This window comes from Barbus barbus (genome assembly GCF_936440315.1).
Source record: "Barbus barbus genome assembly, chromosome: 22".
Classification (NCBI taxonomy): Eukaryota; Metazoa; Chordata; class Actinopteri; order Cypriniformes; family Cyprinidae; genus Barbus; species Barbus barbus.
This window is the reverse complement of record NC_136750.1, coordinates 2,066,164-2,086,456: the sequence shown is the minus strand read 5'-3', so window position 1 is coordinate 2,086,456 and position 20,293 is coordinate 2,066,164. Positions and strand designations below refer to the sequence as shown.

At 40.2% G+C, this 20,293-nt stretch overlaps 1 protein-coding gene across 2 annotated transcripts; it reads left to right on the top strand.

Annotated features, from left to right (window-relative positions):
* Positions 1–10,430: 10,430 nt before the first annotated feature.
* Positions 10,431–17,804, top strand: LOC306888277 (bone morphogenetic protein 2-like). Of its 2 annotated transcripts, none has more exons than XM_079446474.1 (3): positions 10,431–10,889; positions 14,906–15,237; positions 15,613–17,804. In XM_079446474.1, exons 2-3 carry the CDS (start codon positions 14,913–14,915, stop codon positions 16,560–16,562), a joined length of 1,275 nt encoding a protein of 424 aa, XP_079302600.1. In that variant the 5' UTR covers positions 10,431–10,889; positions 14,906–14,912; the 3' UTR covers positions 16,563–17,804. The 2 variants fall into 2 exon arrangements, with proteins under 2 accessions (XP_079302600.1, XP_079302601.1); XM_079446475.1 differs by lacking the exon at positions 10,431–10,889 and adding an exon at positions 12,760–13,134.
* Positions 17,805–20,293: the final 2,489 nt, after the last annotated feature.

Sequence of the window (20,293 nt, the reverse complement as noted above, 5' to 3'; positions counted from 1 at the left end):
TTCCTTTAAGTGTCCCTGTGCCAAATATGAAATAAAAATATGGCAGGACCCTTTCTGACAAAAAGGTACGTCAGACTGATTCCCATAATCCCATCCCTATGTCCTCTGAGCTGATACATTGCTCTCATCCTCCCTTCTCTCTCTCTCTCTCTCCTGCATTCATCCTCTCATCTGTCTCCTGACCACAGCTGTGTTGATCGGTGGAGTGGCAGGCAGATGAAATTAGGAGAGGCTCTTTATCACTTATTTTACTCCAGTGAGTATCGCATACAACCAAAACCTACTTACTTTCCTCACTCAATGTATAACAGCTTTTGGTCATTTTTGTACTTTTTTGGGGACTTTTTTCTCACCTTACACTTGTGGTGTTCCTGGTTAAAAATGACCTTGCTTGTAAATCTCTCATTATACTATATTATCACGAAATGTAGGATTCAATCTTCTTTTTGTCATGTTGTTTTCATTCATTATGCACAGGTTTTGGAACTGATTGATCACATCGATCTGAGCTCATGCATGTCATGCACCAACTTTTTGAGTGAACATTGCCAAAATTGTCCACAAATATTGCTTTTTTCACTTAAAAATAGAGGTGTATTAGCTCAGATCAATGCGGTCCATGAACAATCAGTTTCAAAAAGAAATGCAAAACCTGTGCTAATTGAAAGAAGACAAGTTTGAGTCCAATAGTTGGTAGCAAAATGAGAGATTTACACAAATATTTTAAAAGGATGGCCATTTTTGACAAGCACAAGGGTTAAGATAGTTTGTAAGAGATGTTTGAAACCATTATACGAGCATTTGTGTAACTGGTCTTTTGATTCGATAGTCTACAGCTGAGATCTGGCTCTCGTATCTCTTCTTTTGTAATAATTTGTCTCAAACATTCACATTCATTCCCAACACACTGTCCCTTCTCTCTCCTTTCCTCTTCCCCTGACATCTTTTTCTCCAGCGCTTGATTTACGTCAGTCAGGACAAGGACATCCAGCCGTTGGTCGAGCCACTGACGTCGTCGTATCCGCCCATCTCTCCTCCCTCTCACAAATTGGGGTCACCAACCTTCATCAGCCAAAGCGGGTGAGTCATCATCGGGCCAGAGTCACCGCGGGACGCTGCCGCCGCTTCCGTCTCTCGCTCAAATTAAGTAGGGCCGTCCTGACATTGTCTGTTCTGTACTGTCAACCGGAGAAGAGGAAGAGTGGCAGGATTCATGATTAGGGGCTGGAGGCGATCCGGGCGGGATGGATGATGAGATGGGAAGAAGACAAAATAAAGCAGCAGAGAGGAAAGGGAATAGATGGAGGGTCCCAGGGCACGTCGCTCTCGGCCAATGTATTTACTGATCCTATCAGTGAGTCTGGATCTGAATAAACACCGGCTCTAGATAAGGAACAGAAGACATATACAGATACACATATAACTACACTCAGTCCCCTTCCAGTCAAACAAGGTCATCCCGAATCCTAGACTTCGGTGGAAGTGTGATTTGCACATGCTGTCTGTGTTTATTTTAGCACCTAGTTTTACAAATTAGCTAACAGCAGAAGCAGACTCACATTTAAATTCTGTGCTCTCTGGAATACTTGATTCTGATTGGTCAATTGCTGTATTGAGCCATCATATATTTCTATTTAATAAACAGTGTGCTATATATTTGAACTTTGTTCATGGCAACATAATTTCTCTCATATCCCTCTATTTGTACCAAACAAGTTAGAAGTGATAATTGTTGGCAAAAAAATAAAAATAAATAATATATATATATTCCGGAATCTCCAGTCTATTATAGTTACATATCTAGTTTTTATTTTTATAATTTATATGTTGTTGTTTTTTTTTTTTTGGGGGGGGGGGGGGTTCATTTCAATTTAAGTAATTTTTTTATTGTCATTTTGAGAATATATCAGACATACAGTACATGTATATTCCATAATTATCTATGACATGGAATGTTTTCTGCTACTACAAAAACAAATGTACTGCATATATACAAATGTGCACATTGTTTTTCTATGAAATATTGCTCTGATTTTCCTCAGTAAACTTTTACCAGTGATTGAAATCTCTACCTAAAAAGTTTATTGTGATATACAATATCCTTCAGCTAGACAAGTCAACAAACAAAGTGACATTCAATTAACATTTACATTACATTATATAAACATTTACATTTCTATAATATTATAAACACATTTAAATGGGTAACTACTTTTTGAAAACATACAATGGAGTTATGATTTCTCATTTTAAAAAATAAGTAAATAAAAGTTGCGGCAATTGCCCCCCCCCCCCCAAAAAAAAATAAAAAAAGCCAAAGCAATGTTTGTCTTGTTGCTGGACTTTTTATGTTGCAATGTACTATTTTTCTTAGTGGAAGGCTTAAACTAATATACAAGTGAGATAATAAAAGTAATTTTAAATGATGCAAGAGCCCTTCCAAAATGAATGGAAGACAAAATAATAAAGTTGCGCAACACCCTTTGTCTTTGTTTGACACATAATGAGTTTGTCCTGTTGTTTACCACGGCCAGATGTGATGCAACACTAAACTTTGCTGAAAGAAAACTACTGCTATTCTGAATTCATGCTTTAAAGAACAGCTAAACTATATCATCCACACATGCAAGCAGCTGTTTTTGGCATCTGGACTCTGTGTACCGCATGGTACGGGGTCTCAACTCGACCTTCGGAGGCCCTGTGTGTGACCTGCGGAGGAACGGAGGGAGGCGGCGACAGGAGCGGAGCACAGGTGTGTGAATGTGCATCTGAGCACCTGCAAGCTCTTTCCTCTGGAAGCCATCCACATCTGGCTGGGATCACAGCCTTGCCTCCGCACCAGACATAAATAATGTCCAGCAATGTGGGACCGTCCGTCCTGCGCTGTCTTACCCGCTCTGAATTACGACCTGCTGTTTTTCTCTCTCTGTCATTTCTCTCGATCTGCCTTTTGTCATTTTTATCTCGCTTGTTCGTGTTTTAACCCCCTCCCATCTGTGGGTGAAACATTATCTTCCCGACTTGAGATGTTATGAAGGAGGTTTTCACAAGCCGCCTGATCCCAGTGATATTGGATTAGGCCATCATCCTTTCAATGGGATTTCTGATCAGAGATCTGAGACTGAAGCGGTGTTTTATATTCCATCAGCTCTCTGGCATGCCTGCGTGGACGCAGTTTCAAAGAAAAGATCAATCGCTTGATGATTTTTAGTATCTTTTATTTTATTTTACGACGGGTCACACACAGCCTTCTTTTGGAAAGTCTGTCTGAAGCCCAAACTGTGCTGAGTTTCCATGTGTTTAGAGAGCGATGTATATCTCTCTGATATCGAATGGCAGATTCTAGACATGTGCGTTAAATCCAGAGGCCACCCATGAGGACAAAAGAGAGACTGATGATTTGGTCTTTTCAGCAAGAGTCTAAAGTCTCTATAGAGTTATCCATAACATACCGCACAACTTACTGCTCACTAACTGCAAGGGATAATGTGAGATAATGTTGCACACTGTTGTGTTATGTATAATTAGCGCAACGTGAAATTCTGATTGGATGAGCTATGCTCTGTAACACACTCTTACTGTAAACACACACTCTCGGATCTGCACTAATGCTAATGCAGCAGGTTAGTGTACTATTTTCCAGCATAAAACGTCTACATATGTGAATAAGCTATTTAACTGTTACTTGGCAGAATAATTGTGTAGACTGATTATTATTAAGAACATCGGACAGATGGATGGATGGACGGACAGACAGACAGACAAATCCTTCACTCATGTTGTCTACTGTAAACTGTTTACACACAGTATGGATGGAGACGGATCATGGATGTGGTGGAGGGAATCGCAGGTGTTCTTGTTTGGATTCTCCGGGGTTTGTGTGCATATGTGTGTGTTGCGCTGCTTTCTCTGTTTCGGAGGAAAAAATTCCACCGCTGCTACGGACGTCTCCCACAAGGCCGATTTATTTATTTCAGACGTCCAGTCACCCAGACACGTTTACATGAGCAGAGGAGAGCGCACTTCCTGTTAGTTCTAATCTTCCTCTTCTTCTGAAAGCCCCTCCGTCTCGTGTTCTGACCCCCTCTCACCCCTGGGGCTGGACGATGTTTTACGCTCCTCCTGCCTCCACCGATGATAAACAGAGGGCTAGATTAGAGCTAATTGCAGGACAAGAGTGTCGCATGCTATCGTTTAGGAGGGCAAACTAACAGCTGAGACTCCTGCAGCCGTATGCCACGCGTACAAACACTGAACGACGCGAGGTCGTACAATCAACAAGATTAGACTAAACGTCTGCGTATCAGCAGGTTCAGATTATATCGCCATGTTGAGTGTTTGAATGACAGCTCGTATCTCTTTAACAGCAGGTTCTTATAAGAAAATACACTCAGTAGGAGTTCTTATCAGGATGATAAGCAGTCAAACAGTTTAACAGTAGTTGAAGCATTTATTTAGTAATGTTGCATGATGAAATGAGCTGCAGTAAACATTACCTGAGTGCTGAGAATGCTGATCACATTAGCTGAGGCTGTTGAGATAAGAATATGGGATTACAGTGTATGTTTTAGCTCTGCCATCATGTGAGGAATAGAGGAATAGTGAGGCATAGCCAACATAATTTACATATGAATATAAATGACGTAAGTATTAGCAAGTGTTACATTGTTATGTGCGTCCAAAATTAACTTTAATACTTAAAAATAATTAAAAATTAGTCATCAAAATAATCTATTACCAGCCAGAAAAATCTACTTTTGAATTGTAAAATGTATTTACAATATACATTTAAAAAATATATAAATTAATACTTGCAGACGTCTCGATAAACAAAAATAAAATAGTCATGATTTTGGAATTTTTGTTTTGGAAATATTCCCAAAATGGCAACCAATATGTACTTCTAGGCATCCTAAAAAACATCTGATCTGTATTTTTTCACTGCGGTTAAACTTGTAAAATCAAACTTTGATTTAATTGCTTATTTGTTTCAGATTTGCTTGTAGCAATTCAATCCATGCAGAATACTAAAGTTATTAATACTAAAGGCTAGTTATTTTGGTTAGTTTATTGATTAATTGGTTTTATATTTTATTGTATTATTGTTTAAGTTTTATTTACTTGCCAAAGCCATTTTAATTGCATTTGTTCTTAATTCACTGAGATTTTTTCCGGACTTTGTAAATCGACATGGCATCAAATATGGGCTTCATTAAATGAAAACTGTACTGATCAACAGCAGTTCTTACATTTTTAACCCAGTACTTGTTTTTGTTCGTAAGTATGGAAGCAATAAGAAACAAAGTCACAATTCCAAGAAATAAGATATACAGGTATATCTCAAAAAATTAGAATATCGTGAAAAGGTCAATACTTTTTGTCATTCATTTCAGAAAGTGAAACCCATATATTATATAGATTCATTACATATAGAGTGAAATATTTCAAGCCTTTGTTTCTTGAAATTTTGATGATTATGGCTTACAGATAATGAAAACCCAAAATTCAGTGTCTCAGAAAATTAGAATATTACATAAGATCAATAAAAAAGGATACTTTAAACAGAAATGTCAGGCGTCTGAAAAGTATGTTCATTTCTATGCACTCAATACTTGGTTGGGCCTCCTTTTGCATGAATTACTGAATCAATGTGGCGTGGCATGGAGGCAATCAGCCTGTGGCACTGCTCAGGTGTAATGGAAGCCCAGGTTGCTTTGATAGCGGCCTTCAGGTCATCTGCATTGTTAGGTCTGGTGTCTCTCATCTTCCTCTTGACAATACCCTATAGATTCTCTATGGGGTTCAGGTCAGGCGAGTTTGCTGGCCAATCAAGCACAGTAACAGCATGGTCATTAAACCAGCTTTTGGTACCTTTGGCAGTGTGGGCAGGTGCCTAGTCCTGCTGGAAAATGAAATCAGCATCTCCATAAAGCTTGTCAGCAGAAGGAAGCATGAAGTGCTCTAAAATCTCCTGGTAGATGGCTGCGTTGACTGTGGACTTCAGAAAACACAGTGGACCAACACCAGCAGATGACATGGCAGCCCAAATCATCACTGACTGTGGAAACTTCACACTGGACTTCAAGCAACATGGATTCTGTGCCTCTCCACTCTTCCTCCAGACTCTGGGACACTGATTTCCAAATGAAATGCAGAATTTACTTTCATCTGAAAAGAGGACTTTGGACCACTGAGCAACAGTCCACTTCTTTTTCTCCACAGCCCAGGTAAGACACTTCTGACGTTGTCTCTGGTTCAGAAGTGGCTTGGTAGCTCTTTTCCTGAAGATGTCTGAGCGTGGAGACTCTTGATGCACTGACTCCAGCTTCAGTCCACTCCTTCTGAAGCTCTCCCAAGTGTTTGAATCAGCTTTGCTTGACAGTATTCTCAAGCTTGCGGTCATCTCTGTTGCTTGTGCACATTTTCCTACCCAAATTCTTCCTTCCAGTCAACTTTGCGTTTAATATGCTTTGATACATCACTCTGTAAACAGCCACTCCTTTCAGTAATGATCCTCTGTGATTACCCTCTTTGTGGAGGGCGTCAATGATTGTCTTCTGGATCATTGCCAAGTCAGCAGTCTTCTCCATTATTGTGGTTTAAAAGAACAAGATAGACCCAGAATATATACTGTAGAGATGGTCATTAATTGAAACTCTAATGTAAATATTCAGATTTTTGATTTTCATGAGCTGTAAGCTCTAATCATCAAAATTAAAACAAAAAAAACTTTTGAAATGTTTTACTTTACATGTAATGAATCTAAAATATATGAAAGTTTCACTTTTTGAAATAAGTTACAAGAAAAAATGAACTTTTTCACGATATTCTCATTTTTTGAGATGTACCTGTAAAGTTGCTATCACCACCAAGTCAAAGTGAATGCGCATAAACTCTATTTACTGAACATTAGTTTATCAGGAACTGAAGTTTAACACGGATTTGAAATCTTTGTTTTGTTGACACCTTCCCTTGGGTGAACTGATGCTTGATTGTGTCTCTAAAAGAAGGTGTCAGGACCCCTAAGGGCCAAGGTGAAGCTTCAGGGGCCGCCAACACAGACTCTCATCCACCTACACCAAGCTCCTGTGCATTAGATCACTAACAAAGTCACTGCATTGATAATAAAATGGGACAAAAAGCCTTACATGTTTACATAGAGACACACACCCTGGTGCACATTTACCCACGTGATGACCTTGTCTTAAACATTTACACCAATGATATCATTGGAATGTGTTGTGAAGGAAGGAGAGGCAGAGTATCAGGACAATACATTGAGATTGTGTGTGTGTGTGTGTCTTTATATATCTGTGATGGCCAGCCGTGTTTTATCATGTAATGCAGAGAAGCGAGGCTTGCCAAGTGTATGCTGGCAGCACAGCAATTAACACTCAGGAAGCTGCTGGTCTCTCACCGTCTCATCCAAAGAGCGGCTACGGGAACGAGGCATGGGCCCCCATCCTAATCTCATCACTCTCTCCCTCTCTCTGTCTTTCAACAAACAATGACCTAAAGAGAAAGGAATCTAATCTCAGAACGCACTTTGGAATTTCTATCGAATGCAAAGCAAGCCGTGTTTGTCCATTTGTGTGGAAGAAAAACACAGAGAGAGAATGATTGGAGCAAGTTATTCACCTGTGTTAAATAAACTCAGATTAAATACCATCAAAGTAAAAGTCCCTGCATGCACCAGCTCATTTCATTGCTTTCTTTTCTGTTTTGAAATGGTCTGTTATATATACTAAGGTCATCATAACCATGTCTTGAACATTAAGACATGATGTTTTAATGCATTCCTTTTTAAATAAAGAATAGAAGGGATTTAAATGAATTCAGTGGAATTAATAAAAATAAAAATAAATAGTAAAAGTAAAATTAATTTAGTTTAATTTATTGTTAAGTAATGCATTTGAGCTATTTGCAAATAGCACGCACCCATAAACTTTCATTCATCTTCGGATCACAAAAGATATATATTTTTTTTAATCCTGAGAGGTTTCTGCCCCTCCATTGAAAATCTGTTCACCTAAAATTTTCAAGCTTCAAAATGTTCTGAAAAACAACGTAAATGTAATCCATTGTTGTTGACTGCTGAGGTGGACCAGCCTAAAAATGTACCTTTTTAATCATGCCAACTTATTCTATTAACAATAACCTAGCATTCTACTCTAATGAGATTTAGTTGTAATATCATGTTTAGTCCCTGAAAAAATCAACTTGAATTTAAAATGATGCCAGTTTATATGAATGCAAAGCTATAACGCCTCTTATGTCATTACCAGTGGGGCCACATTTCCTTTCCTCAGACATCAGAGGTTAAAGTGGACGGGAACTCCTCCTGCCTCTGGTGGGTGAGCATATGGACAGAGCTGAACTGCAAAACAAAACGAGATAGAGGGGAAAAAGAGGAAGGTAAGAGAAGGAAATATGAAATGATATCATGGCGATCATTGGGGCGGGTGTCACGTATTCGATTAGTTTAACAGTAAATCTCATCTGGTTTCCCTATATGGCTATGATGAGTAATTATAGGAATGGGAAGTGCTAGGACTGAAAATACATGTTAAAAAATAATTATAAAGTTTATTGAGTCAGCAGATGGTGACAGTCAAACAACAGAGCATCTCGAGGGATTAAGAATAAATATTTCCAGTGATATTTGAGGGTTGCTTTCGGTTAAATGTAATTTTCCTGCTGGCTACAAGCCAGAAACAGCACGCCACAACAGAGAGGAATAGTTTGTGAATAAATTCTCACAGATCTGCACAAGGACATCACGGCCAATAAATAAATTAATTAATTCAGGATGCCCCACCCATGTCGGAATGCAGAAGACTCTCCCAACTCTGAGGAGGAAATGTGAGGGCGATGACATTTCTCTCTCTCTGAACCGTTTCAAACAGTGACTGCGAACATCAACTGTGCAAGTCAGGAAGATCCTCGCTTTTATCATCCAACAGTATTTGGATGATAAAAACGGATGATACTTTTTATTTCTAGACAAACTCCCTCATTCAGCCAACAGTTCTTTTCTGCAACAGACTCATTGACCAAAAATGGGTTGCATTTAGAAACAACTCTTCCCATATCTAGACTGTACATCGAATCAAACTGTATGGGATTGTGCAACAAATTCATCTGTCAGGTAGTTGGAACTAGTCAGATTAGGTTAGAACAGGTTAGACAGGTTGCATGATATGCCGTTATCCAGAAAACCATGAGAGAAACCACACAAAATAAAGACAATATAAACTCTGACTGTAATAAATGCCGTTTCACTTGCAGTGAATATAATTTGTGGTGCCCACAATGTTTTGTGCAGTGAATAACTGGAAGCAGAGAGCATGAAATGGTTTCCACTTTAGACTGCATATTGTTTTGCCTGTGCAATTTATATATAGAGCTATATACATTTACAAAAATATTTTTGTTTGTGTTTATTATAATTTTAGACATTAAATTTAGACACTAACAAACAGTTGTAGTTGTTTTTTTGGAGGTGAAATCATATAAATATAGATTAAAGTCTTCAAACTTCAAATTCTAAACTCTAAAACGGAAAACTGAACGGAAAAATTTAAAAATGTTTAAAACTCACATCTCAAATCCAAATCTGTCATTTTCTTTCATATTCATGTTAATGAATTTCAGTGTCAGATTTTTTTTTTTTTTTTTTGAGTTACCACTTGATGTTCAATGTAAAATCTGTATCATACAGTCCTGTGCCATAGAAAATTCTAGAAAGTAGTGTCCTTGCATGGGCGAACCGGTTTCTCTGTGTGTGTGTGTGTGTGTGTGTTACGAAGGGGGTGTTTCAACTGATTCAACAGATGCAATCCAATCTGTCAGACGATGCTTGTGCGGTTACAGACATTTTCTCATTGCCCTGCCAGATGCATACCAATGCAGTCCACTCCACCGGAAGGACGAGCACACCTTGCTCCCTCTCTCATCTCTCTTTCTTTTTGCGTTCCTTTTGCACTCATTATATTCGTGCCCCTTTCTCTCTTGCTGGTGATAGATGTGTTTTCCTGGCACCCTCTGGCTGTTCATTTGCACCAATGACAGTGAATTAATCTTGTATCATCATTAGTTCTCTTTCACCTTCATGACTCCCTCCAGAATAAACACTCGCTCAGATAATGTCAGATCAACCGGTCATACCGCCCATTGTGTGCTCAACTTTATCTGTCACGTTTTTTCCTGTTTCCTGCAAAAGAAACATTTAGACCCAAATGTAAAGTTACAAATGGCAATCTGACCTGTACTGTGTATTTAAAGCAGCCCTGACCTTATCTTTGTTTGTGTGTGTGTTTGGAGAAGGTGGGTGGAGGGAGGGGGCATCGGTGACATCACTATCAGGGAGGATCCGAATGGACAGGAAAGTCAATTAGAGTTTAACTGAGTTTACCAGCTGGTAAGAGAGAGAGAGAGAGAGTGAGCGAGAGCGAGGGAGGAAAAAGGGGAGGAGAGCACAAAAGAGAAGTACAGACAGATTAAGTGAGGAAGAGAGAAAGTTAGCTACAAAGCCAGAAGGACAGGAGGGAATTTAGCCGGCACAAACTTCCAATTCTTCCTCTCTCATCCATTTAATTATCCTGGTCTCTTTCTCAGCTGCTATTTTGCGTCCTGGTCCTGGCATAACAGCGGCGTCCGGTCAGCCACAGGGAAGCCGGTGAATGTTTTTTAAGAGCGCACTTCTCTGACACTCAGAAGAGGATGAGTGCTTGAGAACAAGCTTAAGAGGCTGACGAGGTACATTCACTAACCCAGGAGAGGCAGACGGCGTCCACTCTGTCCTCAGGAGCCAATGAGAGGAGAGGGTCTGTAACACTGGAGCTCAAGGACAAACCATGGACCCTGCACACCGCCCACTTCACCTGGACGTGAGTACAAACCTCTGCTGCAGAACACCTTGATGCTTGCAAAATCAGTTGTATCCTGTGCCACGGGCAAAACTAGTGGCAAGTGCTTGTGTAGAATATCTAAACTTGATTTAATCTAGATAAATTGACTTTGAGAAGCAAAGTTGTGTAAGAAAATTTGAAAATAATTCCTGAATTAAATTTATTTTATTACCCCTTTGTATAACACAAATGCACAAATCATATAAACGCTGTTAACAAGTTTTATCTCACAGAATTTCGCTTCTCAGGTCAATTGATCTAGTTTTTAGACAATGGAAAACAAGACGACATGTACAATAGCAATAAAGAAAATTATATTCTGCAGTGTGTGACTCAAATCTGAAACGTCAAACAATCACTCATTCCTTACCAAACTGTCTTCTCCAAGCTAAAAATTCACACGTGTTACTCACCAAACCCAATGACAGATTCATAGTGGAGATGCATCCTCAGAACATGTGAAACAGGCAGGTCAATGTTTCCACCAAAGGCAAAAAGCAGTCAATGTTCTAAGTGCTAAGATTGCCTTGCTGGAGCATGCAGAAGAAATGACTGTGGAGAGTAGATCCTTGCTGTCCAGGGCTGGCAAAGGGCTGTATTTATGCGTTTGGCTTGGGGGATAAAATGTACAGCAAACAAACAGGCAAGACCTTTGCTAACTGGATAAATCATAAAGACACAATCTGGCAGAAAAGGGAAGTTGTGATATGTGATGTGTCTTTTCAGAACTTACAAAATGGGTTGTTACAATGTTGTGTTAACTAAAATAGATCATACATTTAGATACTTCTGCATTTGCCAGATGATAATACAACACTGTCTGAGGGTTTCGGGTGCGTCAAATCAGTCAAATTGATAACAGAATGTTATGTGGGGGTTAGGGGAGGATTCTGGGAGGAAATTTCTTGTCTGGTCTACTCTACTCATCCTTGGAGACCACTTTAGTCTGTTCTTAGTTGACCCTTTGGCAAGCTGCATAGAAAGTGGGTGTATGTTCCTATAACTGTATCAGTTCTGGAGTGTGTTTTTCAGTCTGTAACAGTGCAGTGTGTGTGTATGTGTGTACGGTCACAGAGGATTGTTCCACTGAATGTTATGGGGCACAATCTGTCATTATCTCTAAATCGGTCCAGCTGGGATAAATTACAGTTTTGTGCTAATATACTCCAATAAAACTATCCCTGCAGGTTACCTGCAATATTATTCTAATGATTTTATGTCTTTAAAGCAGCAGAACAGAGGCACATCTTTACCATTTGTGACTTCTCGTGTGCCATGGGGACTCAATATATAGTGTGGTACCTTTTGCATCTGAAAACGTAGCACAATTCATGTTTAAGAGTGTTCCTTCAAGAACAAAATTACAAAATGGGGAGGGGGGCGGGCGAGCTGGGGAGAAGCAGTCTAGGGAATGAACGAAAGGAAGAACAACAGGAAAGTAGAGCGGAGGGATCGGGGTACAGAGTGAAATGTGAAACACGAAGACAGCAGTGGAGGATAAATCGGCAACAAGCAGAGGCACCATGACCCCAACGGCCCTACACTGCTGACTTCTGGGTAAATACGAAAGGGGAAAACATGAGAGAGAGAGAACTTGCTTTTCCTAGAACTGTGTAACAATATATCAATTCTGGAAGTCATGCTTTACAGGAAGAGAACTGATAAGAAGAATAAAAATAGGGGGGAAAAATGTGGAAAGAAAGCTGAAAGAGATAAGTGGATGCAAAGAAACCCTGCACTCCACTCGGAGGTCAACAGGCCATGTTGCTCTGGTAATGGCACGAGTCTGGCTGACCTTTCCTCTCCCGGGGTCACCTCTCGCCGTCTGTTCTGTATCCAATCACAACAGAAACCATGACAAGTATGTGGCCCAAACACACGCCGATGGAGGGGGGGTGGATTGAAGACGGAAGCGAAGGAGTCTAATGAAGGTTTAGTGGGGAGGCAGCATTCAAGAGAACAGCTCCATCTGGAAGCTACACCTCTGTGAGCTCCCACTGGGCGGAACAATCGAGTGGATGGGTAAAAGCCACTTAATCTACTTTACTGCCGGATACTGTGGGCGTGGGGGACTGTCTTATCCTGTGTGTCCTCTGAGGATTCAGCTGGAGTTTGGTGAATGAGTGTGAGCGAGATGAAGGGGACGTAGAGGACAGCAGGAGGACGGTATACATCCTCTTTTCCACTGCGTTAACACCTGCAGTTGAGGGTAATCCAAGACTCAGTAAGTCCTGATTTGAGCACATTGTACATCAAAGACCATTTAGTTTGTCTCAGATGTAAGTGTTCCTGGCCTGTGTGAGACCACCCAGCACCTTGTAGAGGCATATTCTAGGCTAAATACGAGATAAGCTCTATATAGGCCATGGAAGCTGTTGAAACCACATAAATCATTTAGACTAATCCCTCAGTATGTAAGAACCGACTGTGTGTTGACCGTTATTAAAGAAGACAATAAGGCCAAGCATACCATGGATGCCCCGTTGGCTTCCACTGTAATTCAGTTTCAGCAGAAGCTGTTGATAGAGTTGCAGTTAACCCAAAATATTAATTTAACGGTGTTTCTATCAAAGCTTTCAAATTACCCCTTCAACGCCTCTCACGAACTCCACCAAAGTTCGTATTTGTAAAGGACCCGTTGAAGGCTTATGTTGGCTTAGAGATGGGACCAATGGGAAGGATAGTTCAAAACTGTAAGCTTTGAGAAGATTTTGTCACTAATGGATGACAGCTTGCAACAATTAGCTGTTACTGAAGGAGATCTAAGTGCTGGAGGGTCTAAGTGTTGAGTGCCAATCTGTCCTTTTAGGTTTTTTCAGGAAGAATTTCTCTTGCATAGCAGTGACGTAGACAGGACCCAAATTCAGGCTATACATGTTATATTAAACATTTCAAATCCAAGTCATAACATTTCTGACTGCTTCCTCTTTGATTTCTTTACTCTGCACAAGATATCAATGAACAGATAAAAGTCAATTTGATGCCCCTAAAATTATTCACAAATATGTATAGACTAGGATAAATGTATGAAAAGCAGCAATAAACCATGACAATTTTAGACCTTTGACTCTCAAATTACTTTTGAAAGGTGATTTACTTTAGATTGGGAGCTACCATAAACATCAGTGTGCTGATACAAACTTTAAACCTTTAACCTAGTGATTTATTTCAAGCAGCTGTTTTAGAGACAAATGACAAAGGGTCCTTTTCTCTGGGTCACTGGCAGCAGCACAAAGTCAACAAACTGCAACTTTCAAATCTACTTTCATCATACAATGACCTGTTATATTCATTCAAAAATGACAATTTGCTTCATGAGCATCCTACAATAAGTCATGCCACATAATGTAGCGTAACGTAGCCTCGGATAAGGCTATATAAATTTGCAAGTAAGTAAGTTTGCATGCTTTTCAAGAACACAGTGCACCAATGCTCTATGTCCTGGGTTATTCTCAGGCTTAATGAATTGGCCTAACAGGCCCATTGTAGACCTCTAAATCAAACAGCACACACCATAATCTCTGTAAAACTACTCCAGTTCCCTAATGACACTGTTTCTGCGATTATGGTCTCCAAAACAACAAATACCAGTAAATCAACAACAAAAACACAGAGAGATAGTTTCTTACCACTCTATGCAACAAACCAGACTATTAGCGCTAAATCAGCCAACATATAAGGCAAAACAAAGACACGTGGCTCAAGGGCTAAAGCTAAAAATACGGTCAATTGCAACACTAATTGGGACAAGAAAAACATTTTGACCATTATTTCTTCTGAGTCAGGTATTCATTCATTGACTGGAATAAACACAATCAATTAATGCAATAGTTCACCCAAAAATACAATTTCTGTCAGTGTGCCATTCCAAAACTTTATGACGGCTTTTATGCATGCAGTGAAAGCCAATGGGGTTCAAAATAGCAATGAAAAACAAACTTTTTAAAAATATCTTAAGTAGTCTCACAATGGCTCCTCTTTTTATCTTTCCGCAGGTCCAACATGTTCCCTGCTAGCCAACTGGTTCTGATGATCCTGCTGCTACCTCATGTCTCATCAGGTCAACAGGAGGGTCCCAGTCAGACTCATGGAAACCTTGGTAGTCCTCTGGAACCTAGTTTGGCCCATACCATTCAAAACCTCTTGCTGACCCGCCTGGGCCTACAGTCACACCCCAACCCCAGTACAGAGGCACGGGTGCCCCAGTATCTTCTAGACCTGTATCGATTCCACACTCAACAGTTCCATCTCGTTGAAGATCCAGAGTTTAGTTACCCCTCCCAGCATGTGCTAGGAGCCAACACAGTCCGATGCTTTCACCACACAGGTATGAGCAGCTATTGCACTAGGTCATAGGAACACAGATTCCCTTGGCAGTCGTAAAAGGCTAAATTTACCGTAAACACAGCACAGAGACATGTGGAAGTCAATTAACCTGCCTTAGGTGCCAGGATGCCCAATGTAAAAGCTACCCTTGGATTCAGTGTTCTGATATTTTTCACTCGAGTCTTGGCATCAGCGTAGATACCTTGGAACAAGTTAAGAAGGACGAGGCTTATTTTCATAAGTGCTCCTAGCAAATGATGTGCAATTATTATTTAGTTGGACAATTATGCCATTACCCAGAGAGCAAGTGTTTGAACATGATGGAAAAAAAGTATTTCACAGCTTAAGAACTTTGTCTCTCTTTTTTCCTGCCTAGATTCTACAGTCCTGAGTGTTCCAGAAGAGCAGAAAACGACAGGGGACAGTATTCACATTGGCTTCAATCTGTCCTCCATTCCGTCAGAAGAGAGCGTGGTGTCGGCAGAGCTCCGTTTTCTGCACGAAGGATCAAGTGAAGACTCTCACATGGTCAGCCTTTATCTTTCCAACAGTGACCCTGCATCTAAGCCCACACTGATCCATTCACGCCGACTGACTAGAGATCGAAAGACCACAGAACTCTGGGAAACCTTTCACCTGGATGGAGAAGTGTTTCAGAATCTATCTGAGAGGTCAGGGAGCCTGTCTTTCATTCTGGACGTTATTGCTGATAATAACAGCAGCCTTTCCAAGGAGAGACATCTGCGGGTGCGCAGGTCCACCGGGCATGATGAGCACAGCTGGGCGAGGCAGAGGCCGTTGCTGGTAACTTACAGTCACGATGGCCGCAGCGAGCCCTTTGTGCCCCTCAAAAAGCAGACCCCTGCTGGCAGACGAGGCAGAGGCAGATGGACCGGAGGCTGGTTTAAGGGTGATAGGGGTCAGGGCTCTGACACAGGTTGGCGGCTGGGATGGAATGAAAGGCGAGTGAAACGACATGGTGGGAGGGCTGCCAAGCTCAAACGGCTATCCCGCGCTCGCTGCCGTCGACACCCGCTGTACGTGGACTTCAAAGATGTAGGTTGGAATAAATGGATCGTGGCCCCGTCTGGTTACGATGCTTTCTTTTGCCTCGGAGAGTGCCGCTTCCCACTGGCTGACCATATGAATTCATCTAGCCATGCTATGGTGCAGACGCTGGTCAACTCTGTAAACGGAGCCGTGCCGCGGGCCTGCTGTGTGCCATCGGCCCTTAGCCCCATCGCCCTCCTCTACCTGGACCAGGAGGAACGTGTGGTGTTGAAAAACTATCAAGACATGGTGGTGGAGGGCTGCGGTTGTCGATAGCAAAATGCTCATGAAATAGATAAGAAGGGTGGACTGAAAAAATAGGACTAAAAGCAGTAAGTGAGAAAAGAAAGCAAGGTAAAACTGGCATGCTAAAAGCATGAGCACCTTCCCGTAGTCCTCTGGAACCCAGCTTTGATTTCTTGTGTCCAATGAAGCATCGTATTTGTGTGAACAACGACCCTTAGAAGCACTCAGTCCCAACGTGATGTGTCTGTCTTATGTAGTACACTCCAGCTTTCTGTCTTGTAGGTGTCCAGTAGCTACAGTATGTTCTTGTTGTTGTGTCCTTCCTGCTCCTGTTTTATCCGTCTTTCCCTCGTAATCATTATATCATTGACAACTCAAAGGGACCAAGAAGTGACCGTGGACTCTTATTGAGCATTTGGCGCTGGACAGACTTAAACCTGAGGGGAGACAATAAGAAAACTGAACTCCTCATCTCTGGTTGCAAAAGAAACTTCAAAGTATGCACTGTGACAGAGACTATAACTGATTACAGGGCACTTCTCCTTATGAGCTATTTAAAAATCACGACACCAAGAAATTATGATGTTATTGTCTGAATGTGTTAGTGCTATTATTTATGGTGACCTGTTATTTTTTTTATGTACGGTGCAGTCCAAAGAAAAGTTTGCTATACAAATACTTCCGTGGTAGTAAAGTAAATCTAATTTAAGAATGCATCAATATATATGTATTTAAATAGCAGAAAATATGGAATATTTAATCTTGACAAATACTGCAGATATATAAGTACCAGAACGCCTTATAGATCCATTTAAAGCCAGTTAAAACTGGTGTTACTCATCTATTATTTGTAAAACCACAGCACTGAATCATGGCGGCTTTTCATTGGCATTGACTGAACTATGAGGGCTCTTTCATTACAACTGAAGCTTTGTGAAACAAAGAAAATTGCCTAAACATTCCACGGTGCCAAATGTTATGTTATGTGCCATAGGTGTGCAAGCTTGCTAAGTGGTATTATACATAACTTTGTGTCTATTGTCATCATGTAGTTATCACACAAGTGTTGACCAAACTGTTTGTATTTATAGACAACAGGTTAAAAAAAATAGTTCGATCTTATTCTGATGTTCTGCCATGAATAGCTGATTATATTTTAATGTGATGCTTTACGTGCAGTTTAAACAAAAGCCTTGAGAATGTCTGACATTGTCTAGAGCCAATGTGAAATGTGTAATAATAAACAGCAAACTAATCAGGCAGTTCTAATTATCTCAGTCTTTGATTTCTTTTTTCCAGAATTGCTTTCCTAAAACTTTAATTTGACAGAATACAGAGTAGTTAACATGACATAAATAAATACAAGCTTTAATCAGCCTTGTTTTAGAGGGTTTCCTGCACTGGGACACTAGCTAGACCAGCTTAAACCAGTTAAGACCAGTTAAGTTTAGCAAGGCACTGTCATTTCAGGATGGAAGTAAAAATGTAGAGAGAAATTTATCTGGTGGAAGGGATCTGAAGTGATAGGAAGAGACTTCTCACACACTGTAAAATGTCTGCATAAGTTCATCAGCCCTCATTATAGATTCTTTCTCAACATCTGTTTTTCATCCTGCTGAGGATCTTGGACCCAGTCTGCAGCGGTCTTGATGTCCAGATCAAACTTATATTTTGAACTTAAACACGTCAAAAGTTCCACATGATCAAAAAGAATATGTGAAAGACTACATGAAACATCTTAAAAGTAACACTAAAGCCATATACTCTCATTCCCTCATTTCTCATCCCCATATCTCTATTTGCCATCACAAACAGAGCTTATCTTGCCAGGTGTGAGGGTCGGGTTGGCCTATGAACTGAACTGCAGTGGCCTTGACATATTTACATGTATACAGCACATTCCCAGAGCCATAAATCAACAACGAGGTCCATACAGCACCCATGGAAAAGCATAGGTTTTGTTCCTAAAATAAAATTAATTTAAATGGCATTCATCAATGTATGTGCACTTAATGCTTTCTACCTACAGGCAATTCTACGCCCTGTTTGTCTTTCATCTCTGCCACCCTAAAAATCTTTGATAAACTCAATTGTCAACACCCAATTTATAATTGCCTAAATAGTCCCCTTAAAAATTAGCCCTCTATGATTATGCAATCTTTCTTTTCATGTTTACTGTAAACAAAAGCTGCTGATTACTCAGGAACCCACAGGGAGTGACGAGACCTCAGCATAAGCCAAGACAAAGAGAATGAAGCTGTGAGTATTCAAACCGTTGTGCTTGAAGTCTTCACTTGTCTAGACATAATGTTGTTGAGCAACACTACAGTTTCACAGTTATCTGTTTGAAAAGAACAGAACAGGATTGGAAGTGATAAAACGTTCGATTAGCCTATGTTTAAAGCTGCATTCAGTAGTTTGGTGCTAACGTAAAAAATATTACATATCAAGTAATACATTGTTTTTGTGATCTGAAGAGTACGGTGGCCGAGAGAGCTCAACATGCTACAAATAGAACAAACACCTGCAAATTAAGAAAACAACTTCATCAATTTAACAGTACACATGCTGCAAATGCTCACAACACAAAGAAACGCGCTGAAATTAAAATTCTTTATTTGTTTGTGTTGTGAGCATTTGCAGAGCCTGCTGTCAAACTGATGAAGATGTTTTCTTGATTTGCTGGTGCTTTTTCTTTTTGCATGTGTTTTCTGAAGTTGCAGCGCATTGAGGAATTGGTACTTACGGTTAACAAAAATAAGAGTGATGCTAATGCTAGTAAAAGTACTATTAAATGCACCTTTAAAAATATCAAGCTACTCAATGATGGTAAGTTTATTCACACCAACAGCCACACGACAACACAAAATGAACTACCAACTAAGATTTTGGCCTCAAAAATATTCTAGCCTAAAACGACGCACGTTCATCAAGAAATTCCAGACACCAGTCTACAAAGCTTATATCTCACTGGTCTGTGAGTTGTTTTCCTCAAGCAAACTAAAAAAGAAAGCTGCATGTTGTGGGTGAGTTTTCTCACTCTGTGTGAGGGTGTGCATTTTTCCTATTTTAAAGGTTTGAAAAGGTGTGAAAAGGTCTCTAGACATTCTGTCTGAGATCTATGGTAAATCAACTCTGAAAGGTGTCCATTGGGTCCCCCCATGAACGACAAGTTGAAAAACAACCCTGATATCTTTTCTTCCATTTAGTCCCACCTTTCCACTCATAGTATGCAAGTAGTCTGCAATGTGTCAAAACCACAATTGGCCTGGGTATGCATTTAAAGGTTATGAACAGAATTAATAGGTGTGAGTTGCTCATTTTCAACCCTTTGCAGAGGCGATGTTCCCATTTATTTCATCAAAGGCCATCCTCTTTACTTTCCAAGTATAGGTCAGACTACATTTATTGCCAACCATTTTAGCTGACAGGATTCATAGCTCTGTCATTTAGCAATTCAATTTAGTTAATTACCACATTTCAAATGACACCAAAGGTCTACATAACTCGAAGTACTATATGTAACGTTACTCTCTTACATCTGGTTCATAATAACTTCATATATTTTTCTTTTTCATTTGAAGAATTGGGAGGAACATTGTGTTTTTTCTTCTGTGTTTTCACTTACAGCAGGGGTGTTCCTGGAGGGCCACTGACATGCAGAGTTTAGCCAAAGCCCCTGGAAAGCAAGCCTGCAACCCTTATGCAAAAAATCATAGCGGCTAATGCTAACGCAGCGGCCACAGATAAGTATTGGTGGT